Source organism: Engraulis encrasicolus, chromosome 14 (genome assembly GCF_034702125.1).
Source record: "Engraulis encrasicolus isolate BLACKSEA-1 chromosome 14, IST_EnEncr_1.0, whole genome shotgun sequence".
Classification (NCBI taxonomy): domain Eukaryota; kingdom Metazoa; phylum Chordata; class Actinopteri; order Clupeiformes; family Engraulidae; genus Engraulis; species Engraulis encrasicolus.
The window spans coordinates 43,866,393-43,877,453 of NC_085870.1; the positions used below are offsets into that span (position 1 = coordinate 43,866,393).

At 42.8% G+C, this 11,061-nt stretch overlaps 2 protein-coding genes across 3 annotated transcripts in view; one reads left to right on the top strand and one right to left on the bottom strand.

The window, feature by feature from the left end:
• Positions 1–4,858, top strand: part of LOC134462688 (E3 ubiquitin/ISG15 ligase TRIM25-like) — a 67,268-nt gene extending 62,410 nt beyond the window's left edge. For both annotated transcript variants that reach the window (XM_063215834.1, XM_063215833.1), the window contains exons 5-10: positions 88–265; positions 937–1,079; positions 1,243–1,339; positions 2,313–2,455; positions 3,481–3,573; positions 4,248–4,858. In XM_063215834.1, the coding sequence (XP_063071904.1) occupies positions 88–265; positions 937–1,079; positions 1,243–1,339; positions 2,313–2,455; positions 3,481–3,573; positions 4,248–4,550 (957 nt within the window). In that variant the 3' untranslated portion in view covers positions 4,551–4,858. The remainder of the gene's footprint in view (positions 1–87; positions 266–936; positions 1,080–1,242; positions 1,340–2,312; positions 2,456–3,480; positions 3,574–4,247) is intronic.
• Positions 4,859–6,634: 1,776 nt separating this feature from the next.
• LOC134462691 (low-density lipoprotein receptor-related protein 1-like) overlaps positions 6,635–11,061 on the bottom strand; it is a 260,688-nt gene continuing 256,261 nt past the window's right edge. Inside the window, exons 87-90 of the mRNA XM_063215836.1 lie at positions 11,039–11,061; positions 10,664–10,757; positions 8,303–8,447; positions 6,635–7,942 (exon numbers count right to left, since the gene is read on the bottom strand). The exon at positions 11,039–11,061 is cut by the window's right edge and continues 48 nt beyond it. Coding sequence (XP_063071906.1) covers positions 7,802–7,942; positions 8,303–8,447; positions 10,664–10,757; positions 11,039–11,061 — 403 coding nt within the window. The 3' untranslated portion in view covers positions 6,635–7,801. The remainder of the gene's footprint in view (positions 7,943–8,302; positions 8,448–10,663; positions 10,758–11,038) is intronic.

Here is an 11,061-nt window from a genome sequence, read left to right on the forward strand (position 1 = left end):
GGCTATATAACATTATAAGCATATTAAAAGAACTTTTAAAAAATAATTTACATTTTATTCAATTATCATTGTTTAATCTTTTCACAGAGTTTCATGACTCTCTTACCAGCTCTGAGGTCTACACATGCACTTAGTACATCTACCAGTCCAAGCCTTCCATTTAATGATCCCAGTGGTTCTCTCTCTGTCTTCAAAGAAGAGATGGAACAACTTTGCAAGCGTCATGTGAAGGAAATAACCGTGAGGCTTCAGGAGCCTCTTAGAGGTGTGTACTGATGTTTTGCAATGCTGTCACATGCCCCAAATGCATTTGAGGTATGAGGTGTTTAAGTCATTTATTAACCTGTTAAAACACAGCGTTATAAATTTGTTGTTACATTAGTTCTGGAATGAGACTTTTGCAGACATTCAGTGTTCTGTGATCTGTGTTCCATGCAAATGTAAATCAATGACATAGATAAGTGGTTAAGGTGTCACGCTCGAGTCGTAGCACAAAGGTTACCCGTTTGGTTGCCCGAGTCTGACCCGCAAGATGGGTGGGGGGGGAGTAGTTAACCAGTGCTCTTCCCCGTCCTCCTTCATGACTGGGATACCCTGAGCAAGGAACCGTCCTGCTGCACTGCTCCCTTGGGACGCCGTGTGGGGCGTATGGGGTTGTATGGGGGAGGCATGAAAGCCATGGGAGTTTCCCAGCTTGGCTTTCATTTTCATTTTCTAAGGGGGCCATCTTGAATCAAGTGTGCGATGAGACTGGAGACCAGCATTAGCCTGCTGCACATGCTAACTGTTTAGAAGACAGGGCTAGACTTAGTACATTGACAGATCCTGAAGGAAAGTAAGACAATTAATATCATATTACTGTATTCTTCTCTTTCTGTGTGTGTCGGTCACATCTGATGGTTTGTGTGTGCGTGTGTGTACGCGTGTGTGTTTCAGAACCAGTATGTGGGTCCAAACCATTAGTGCTTAACCATTGGCTTCGATATGACCGGGAGTTTTTACTGGCTTTTCAGTTTATGCCACCTTGTTTGCAGAAACCACATGGACTACCACAAATCAGTAACGTGGTGCTGGACAATGTATGTAACACAAACATATCATATCACATTACACTACATATAAGTAGATGCTTTCTTCCAAATTTACGGAAAAAGGAGCACATCAATGGCAACATACAATGTGTATGTAAACCCACACACCACACCACAACTTCTTGTCTGTGGTCTTTTCACAAATCTGCAGGCTACACATCCGAAGTGTTCTCTCTCTATCCTCAAAGAAGAGAAGGAACAATTCTGCAAGATGGAAATACCAGATTGCCACCAGGAGCCCCTCAGAGGTGTGTACATCTACTTTGTGTTATGCATGATCACCATCAGTGGTGCCACGATCAGTGATGCCATAACATCAATTCATTGTGTAATTCCTATTTTGCTCAAATGACGCGATGGGGTTAGGGGACCTCAGAAGACATTACCGTACATTACATTACAATACAGTATACTTTATGCGGTCTTTATTCCAAGCAACATAACATACTGTAATGAGACAGGTATTCAGGCAAACACAGAGTGAGCAAAGGTGTGGCAAAGGTAGTGCAGTCAAGGAGATGGGCGAGGTTAGAATTTGCCGTTTCACAATTCACATAAATTGATTGAGTGCTTAGTGTACAATAAAGCATGGGATTAACTCTTTGAGAAGGCGGGAATAGGAAGGCAGCTGTCAATCATTCCTCTGTCTCCTCCCAAACTATGTGTAGCCTCTTACTGCAGATGGGGTCGCCGACGGCCCTATTCACTATTTGCTGAAAATACTCAACTACATCATAACAACATTGCTATGACAGTCCTAGAGCGGCATATACGTTGCATTCAGGTTCTTGAGTTCTGAGCTGATTTATTGAAAATGTGGGAGAGTTAGAGCTGAATGGACATATTCTAGTGCTAAATGAAGGTTCTAGCTTTTAAATGCAACTTATGTCATGCTTTTATGTGCTTCGTAGGCTGAGATATTTAGGTTTTAATAGGGAGAGGGCACCTTCTCCCAAAAAGGGCTTAGGCTAAAATGGGTAAGTAACAGATTAAGACATAGCCATTACAACTGTAAGTTATAACATAGGCTCTGTGCTAAGGGGTTAAGAAACAACATATCTGGAATATGACTTTTCACTTTTTCCATGTTCAGTGATGCATGAAAATCTTATATCAAGGATGGGATATGAGACCTTTACAAGATGTTGACTGATCTGAATAATCCGTGTTGATCTCTAATTATCACGCATTTGATGGTGTTCGTGTGTGTGTGTGTTTTAGAACCAGTGTGTGGGTCCAAACCATTGGTGCCCAACTGTAGGTTTCAATATGACCGGGAATTTCTACTGGGTATGCGGTTCATGCCAGCTTGTTTGCAGAAACCACCTGGACTACCATGCATCAGTGATGTGGTGCTGGATAAGGTATGTGGGCACGCACGCACGCGCGCACGCGCGCGCACACACACACACACACACACACACACACACACACACACACACACACACACACACACACACACACACACACACACACACACACACACGCCTTACAAAAGCAACATTTTTCATTAGGATTGCAAATTGCCAAGAATCTCACGGGAAAAATATGCATTACGATAGAGGTCATGATCCAATACATGCGATATGATATACAGTATACTGAGATCTTTTTATGCTGGCCAGAGTGTGATGCCGTTACAATGTAATTATGCTTTTGGGCTTATAACAGTGTTAAGTTGTCTTTTTGCACACCCAAATGGTTGTTTTACCACAATATGCAGCATGTGCAGCAGGGCCGGATTAAGATGGCCCGGGGCCCCTAGGCTACAGGTTGCTGTGGGGGCCCCCAGAAGGCAAATTTCGTACGTAGACAGTGTCATAATTACGAGGTAGAAATTCAGGATAACATGTCTGCCAACTGTTCTCAACACGGTGGATCGATTTTTCAAGTAATTTTTCACTTTTGGGCAATCAGGGGGCCCCTAGCTGGTGGGGGGGCCTCAAGGCTGCGGCCATATCTCGCCTGCACGTTAATCCGGGCCTGTGTGCAGGTTCTTTTAGTTCATTTGTTCATTAATGTCACATGCCACTACTTACAGTACATGTCACTCATATTTTTCAGTTCAAACTAATTTAAGCCTGAACTGTGACCCTGGATACGTATGCATGAGTCAGTAAAGTAAATGAGTCAATATGAGTCAGTATAGTAAATGAGAGTCTAAGAAACACTTCTACCAACGCATCCAAGCTTTGCAAGCCATTGTTGTTAAACACGCAAGCAGGTCCAAAGATACTGTCAGATTTTCACAGGCTGCTGTCTTGCTGTGCAGTTATCTAATAAGAACAACAGATAAATAGACAATAGTACATGCCCACCTCTTACTAAGCACTATGCTGTAGTAGAACAACACTGGTACTATAGTACTGATATAGTCTCTCTGTGATAGGCCTACGCCCCGCGCCAGACATGGCAGAACAAGCCATTGAACCCGTCAGATTCTAGATACATCTTGGAGGGAAAAGAAGGTCAACGCAATTTGGTGAGTTCTACCACACGCACACACACCTTCATTGGTTTCCACATAGAGAATTAACATCAATTTGGGAAATAAACGTTCAGATTATTATGACAACTGCTATTGCAAATAGTGATACACACATTGCGATGAAGATGCAGCTGCAGGGATATAGGAATATGTTTTTTTTTCTAGATGAACATACTCCCTCCAAATGTTACGTCTACTGACCACCAGTCTATACACGATTCAGACTAACAAATATAATGACAATGAGCATGCATAGGTAACAAAAGCTCTCAAATTAGGGCTTCTTATTTAGTTTTTTTCCCCACACAGTAGCGCTCATCAATGAAATGGTAAAACAGATGAAGCTTTGAAGAAGCTTGTGCTTTTGACCTAGTTATGATAAACAGATGTGTGACTGTGGTGTATTGGTAGTCCTGAAAAAAAGTTAATGGAAGTTGATCTAATGTGACAGACAGGGCTACTTCTCTGACTAGACGACTAGACCCAGGGATGACTGGAGCACTCCGCATACTTTTTTAGAGGTTTTTTAAAAGTATGTTGAGTGCTCCAGTCATCCCTATACTAGGTCTAGAAGCTGAGAAGTAGCCCAGTCTGTCTTGATTCTGCTGTCCTCAACTGTGATCGACACAAGTGCAGACATCCTAAGTTGAACTAATATGACTTTACAGTGGTGTGTCAACACAGAGGCACAAGGCCGGGGGCTGGAAGAAACGACTGGAGGAAGAATATTGGGATACGCACAAGATGCCCCTTACATACCACCCACCATACAAGATGCCCCTTATCTACCACCCACCATACAAGATGGCCCTTATCTACCACGCACCACAATTCTCCCGGTGCCACGCAATCCATGCTTCCGTCCCTTGTTCCAGGGTCCCCCACCTAGGGGTGCCTCATATGGCCCACCAAGCTGGGTGCGCTTCCAAAGGCCCCATGGCCAGCCTCATGGCAAGCCATATCACTTCTGACATCATGTTACGAAGGGAGTTGGTTTACAGATCAGAATCCCAGTGTGGTACCCCAGCAGGACTTCTGGTATCAACTGATTGACATTCTATTTCATTAAAACAGTTTTTTAATGATAGATGATTCCTGATTGAAACTGCTGGTCTCTGATTTCTATTTCTTTTCTTTGTGTGTTGAAGCTATACATTTAACCTTGTGAAGATTAGAAAAAGTGCAAAATTCAAATTCCTACAATTTACTGCATTAACTGCTGAAAACATTTGTACTTTTGGTAACACTTTATTTTAGGGATACATCTATTAGCACTAATACATACAATGTTCCTGTATAAGTAACTTGTAAGGCATGTACAAAGCAAAATCAACAATTTTTTAGGAATGTGTTCGCAAATGTCTTGTTCATGCACAGTAAGGGATTTATTACCAATTTAACCTTAATAAGGACCTAGTAGGCCTTAGCATTTGCTTAGTACATGCCTTACAAGTTACTTATGCAGGCATTAACATTGTATGTATTAGTGCTAATAGATGTATACCTAAAATAAAGTGTTACCATACTTTTATATTCAAAAAGGATATTGATCAGTGGTTTATACTGTATATTGGAAGCTGTGTCCTAAGGGAGCTGTAATTCAATGCAATGTAATATAATGTTATGTATTGTTACACAGTATATCTCATGTCAGCAGCAGAAAGAGAGGTGCAGACATTTACTAAAATAGTGCCATTTTTCAGATCAAGCCACCAAAACAGTGGTTAGGGAGTTGGTCTTTCAATCTGCGGGTTGTCAGGTTCAAATCCCACCGGACTTCTCCCAACACCTCCATCCATGGTTGAAGTGCCCTTGAGCAAGACACCTAACTCCACATCGCTCCAGGGACTGTAACCAATACCCTGAGAAATAACTGTAAGGCGCTTTGGATAAAAAGCATCAGCTAAGTGCAATCTAATAACAACTATAAACACAACATGAGATGACAGCACAGTATGATATTCCACAAATTAGTGGAAGAAAAAATATATGGCAAAATTCAGTTTCAACAACGTCTCTGCCTCCTGTGTAATGAAGACATTGTGCAAATGTGTGTGATTTTTTTTAGTTTTATTTATAACAATATCTGTTATTTAGTTTGTAAAGTACTCCAGCAAAAAATTAAAACATTATTTCTCTTTCCAGAAGAAAGTTTGAGCCTCTATGCATTCTGTACTATAAAAGCTATGTGTACTTCTCATTAAAACTGAACTCTGATCAAAACCTTAAAGGAAATTCATGTACATTTTTGCATGTATTCAAAGTAACATGATTGTACTCATTTTTTAAACTCATTTGATAACAATAAAACAAAAAACAGAAGCCAGAGCTGAACTGAAGACACATCCTTTCTTGACTGCAGACGAGTAGGTTAAAAAGATTTGTTATTCTACTTTACAGTATGTTTGCTTATCTGTGTGTTTGTATTGAACATGCATTAAAATATGGCTGATCACCTCCCAACAGAAGCAGCATCTCAGGCCAGCACCTGAGCTAAAGCAGGAATCAAAAAAAGAGTGAATAACAGCATTAGCTCTTAGGCAAAGAATGACAACAAGAAAAGAAAAGAAAAAGGAAAGAAAGAAAGGCTACTTGAACCATCTACATGATGGAAAAATGTGCAGTTTACTTTGACCTGTCATAGAAAATACTGCTAAAGCACAGACTCAAATAAATCTGTTACGGTAAAAACATTTAACAGCTTGTGATTTTTTAAAAGTGTGGGGGGGGGGGACACGCAGGTTATCACTAGACTTTACAGAGAAAACCAAAGCAGAGCCAGACTCAGCACGGACACACGTTGGACATTGACGGAATAAGAAACAGAAGGACAAAAAATACCTCCTCCCTTCGCTGGACAAACAAACCTTGGTCAACTTTGTTTTTGAAGTCACGTTTCTGGGCGTGCTCATGCACTCACTCTTACTCCCTCCCTCTCTCTCTCTCTCTCTCTCTCTCTCTCTCTCTCTCTCTCTCTCTTCTCTTTCTCTCTCTCTCTCTCTCTCTCTCTCTCTCTCTCTCTCTCTCTCTCTCTCTCACACACACACACACACACACACACACACACACACACACACACACACACACACACACACACACACACACACACACACACACACACAGATTTCACCCACATGCCTCTGTGCTTTTGTATTGGCCCTCCTTCCAATATGCTGCTGGCATGGGTGGACATCAGCTGGACACTCAGAAGAGCCGTCTCTCTCGTCACTGCACCGCAGTTCATTCCCAACACGGTCCACATCCACACACCCACAGGTACCGAACACGCACCGTACCATTCTCTCTCTCTCTCTCTCTCTCTCTCTCTCTCTCTCTCTCTCTCTCTCTCTCTCTCTCTCTCTCGCTCTCTTTCTCTCTCTCTCTCTGCTTCACGGACGATCCCATATGCTTCAGCACAACTCCTGACTCCATGGCAATCATGTCACTGTAAGCCAGTAGGATATGATAAAAGCAATGAATACATTTTCTTGCTCACGCCTAACCGTACGGCATATTAGCCTACACCCAAAAGGAAAACAGAAGGAAAACAAACAAACAAACAAAAAAGTCTGTGCAAGGAGAACAATCATTGTTGAACATATACCTCTATGAAATTAAAAAGGGAGCTATTCAAATCCCCAGATCAGGGTTTGACATTAATTATGTGCTGTACACAAACTCACCACGATTGGCCCTAGCGACAGGTGGAAGATTAAAATACTGTTTTCGAGACGCCGTTGGTCCTGCCGGCGAGCTAGGGACAGTGTGCATCCTCTCCCGACAACCCGGCACGGAAAACAGAATTGGCACTATTGAAATGGAACGGTGTGTTTTTTTTTCTTCTTTTCTCTATACACTTCATACAAAAATAAAAAATTAAAATCGTTTCGATGTCATTTTTTTTCTAATTTTTCTGTTCCATTTTGCACAGAGGTAGTGGCTATTAAGGTGTAGGGTAAGGAACCAAAACAAAGAGAAAAGAAAAAAAGAAATCTCATAGAAAATGTTTCTTTTTCTCTTGTTCGTTTCACACTGAAGAATTGTAAAAGAACAAAATATAATACTGCAATCACATACAAAAGTAGTCCTTCATTTTGTACATTTTATACAGTGTTCACAATTTTTTTCCGTTGATTCTTCTTCCTCTCGCACTTTCTTCTTTCTTTTTAAAAGGCAATGGGGGGTGTTTTTCTGAATGGTATGGCCTGCTCCAATGGACAGTCTATGTGAGTGGATCCACCAGGGGCTCCTCGTCCCCCCGTGACAATAGCTCCTTCTTCTCGTCCGTGCTGGCCAGTGAGTTGCGGCTGTTGTGCGCTCCCATGTACAGGGTGGCGTACACAGGGTTGGTGAAGTTGGTGGGCTGCGGGACAGATAACAACAATGAAATGGGTTACCTTGGACGAGAGGTATAGGCTCCAAGGGAATTACAATTGTTTAGGGACAACAACACTTTAATATAGCAATAAGAAGCCTTGCCCTAACCATTAATACATAGCAAGTAATAGCTGATGACACATTCCCAAGCCACTAGGCAGCTACTGCAGACGATTGGAAAGAATCTTTTATTTCCATGCATTTTGTGTGTGTGTGCATGTGTGTGTGTGTGTGTGTGTGTGAGAGAGAGAGAGAGAGAGAGAGAGAGAGAGAGAGAGAGAGAGAGAGAGAGAGAGAGAGAGAGAAGGGGTGTGTGTGTATGTGCATGTGTTTCAGAGTGAGTCACCTTATCTGGGTCTAGCGTGAAGTCAGAGTCTAGGAGCTCTCCGACGTCATCGTCCGGCTCCCCCTCGTAGATCTTGTACGCTGGGTTGCCGATCTCCACATTCATGGCCCCGTTGGTCATCCTCTGGTGCTGGAAGCCTTTAGCTCTGTACGTACACATACACCGTACACGCACACGCACACACACATGCAAAGAGCAAAAATGTCATGACCCCATCTTTTGGCAGGCCTCCATAAAAACCCCTAGAAAAAACAGACACATTTCACATCCTCCCTGCTGAACTTTGGGGCGCATTGGCATGGTCACTTGCCCCTCCCACAGCAGTGCCATACGCCACACGGCCACACGGCCACAGGGACACAGCCACAACACAAGGTCCCCAACGGGGAGTGCCACCAAAGCTCACGCTCACCAAAAGGAAATGAAGCCTGCTGCAACTGATTGAAGCCACACGTGACACGACATGACGTGACGTGACAGGCACCAAGGCAAACCCAGTGTCCACGGGCAACGCATACTCACACCAAGAGGCCTTTGAAAAGGCAAATGACATAAAATGGCATAAATTGTGTACACATGTACATACTATGGTGATTACCAAAGACATTTGGATGATATTGTCCTTTGCATTCACAGAGATTATGCAATTTCTCTTCTGTGCATTTCATAGCTAAATTGACTTCTTAGTTCTGCCAGGAAGCAGAAAGACTAGTCTGTACGTCTAGTTGACACAAGCCACTTCTTATTATGGAAATAATCTATTGGCATCATGTCTGTCCACTGTAGGGTGGTTTACACTGAAGGACCACAGGCCACTTGGTGTATGGACACGTTGGCGAACACCAGGCTCTGAAACACGAGTGCACTTTCCAAGCGAGGAAGGGCTTGGAAGAGTGCAGTACCACAGTTAGCACACATCCTACGGAGGCTTCACACAACAGCGACCAACCACAGCACAACGGGTACAGGCCTACAGCTGGCTTCTCCAGCCCGAATGAAGCCTGATCTATTTCCAGTCAGGCTTTCAAATAGATCACCACTGAGTACATTTGCTTTGGCTGAACAAAGGGCTCGAGGAAATGGATGGAATGAGGACGAATCAGGAGAGAGAGGAAAAAAAGAAAGAATGAAAAAAAAAACAGAAACAGAAAAGTTCAATATAAAAGTAAAGACAGTCAACACGGTAAACAACAGAGCACAGCAGCACAACGAAGAGATGGGAGGATGAGGGGATGAGGGGAAGGAGAGGTTAAACCCTAGCAACAGTTACCGCGCTTGTCTGGAACAAGATTTGGAGTGCCTGCTAGACCTGAGGGACAGAGGAGATGCAGTTTAGCAAGGCAGCAACGAGAAAAAAAGAGAGAGAGAGAGAGAGAGAGAGAGAGAGAAGGAGGAGGAGGATATAGGGAACAGCAATGGAAAGTGTGGAGAAGTGCTGCAGTGAAAGATAAAAAGAACGAGAAAATTATGTATGCAGTTAAGGACTGTGTTAATAAAAGGATAAAAAGTGACAAAAAATGATTTAAGACATGTGAGAGTGAGGGCTGATTAGTCAGAAAAGTAGCGAAAACGCAATATCTACTTTGAATAGCTGAGTTTCACAGCAGAGCAGGGATAGTGCAGAATTTCTAATAGCTTACAAACAACTTTTTAAAAATGCATATTGTTATTATTCAAACACAAACTCCTGGCCAGAAATGGTTTCAATTTGCATAAACCCAATTTCAGATTTCCTTTGCTGGAGGCAAATGGGTCAATTCCCTATTTCCACGAGGAGTGATAACATTCAAGTTGTGAAACAACTTATTCAAATACATTTGCTTTAGGCCAACATTTGTTTTATTTACATACATACAGAAGTATCCACATTTGAGGCAAAATCCAGGAAGAGTTATTTAGTTAATCAGTTCTCCCAAATTATAATCGGATCAACAGAAGCCTGACGGATATGCATTTTGTTTAAAATCTGCTTTTAAATATTTTTCTGTACTGTCTGGCGTCATTGTAATGCCCCCTTGAGTTCCTGAAAGTGTGTGTGTGTGTGTGCGTGTGTGTGTGTGTGCGTGTGCTTGTGCGTGTATGGAGAGAGAGAGAGAGAGAGAGAGAGAGAGAGAGAGAGAGAGACACACACACACACAGAGACAGAGATTAAGACGTGTGTGTGTGTGTGTGTGTGTGTGTGTGTGTGTGTGTGTGTGTGTGTGTGTGTGTGTGTGTGTGTGTGTGTGTGTGTGTGTGTGTGTGAGAGAGAGGGAGAGACACACACACAGAGACAGAGATAAAGGCGTGTGTGTGTGTGTGTGTGTGTGTGTGAGAGAGAGGGAGAGAGTGTGTGCTGTGTTGAATGGCATCTGTACTTACCCGCTCATTCTTTTCCTGTACCAGAAGGCTGCTCCTCCAGCCACCAGCAGCAGAAGCAGCAGCAAGATCACCGGAATCACTATGGAGGCTGTGCCTACACACACACGCACGCACACGCACACACACAACACACACACACACGCCAAGCAAATGAAAGTGGTCACCCTATGATCACACAGCAGCTAGCATTCATGAATAAATGAAATAAGAAAAATCTATACTGTATATTTGTAAAAAACAATAAGACAGAGAGAGAGGGAGGGAGGGATGGAGTGAGCAAGTGAGTGAGAGAGAGAGAGAGAGAGAGAGAGAGAGAGAGAGAGAGAGAGAGAGAGAGAAGAGAATAAAAGACAAACAGTCAAGCAGGAAACTTACGGCCACCTGTCTCTGCATTCACA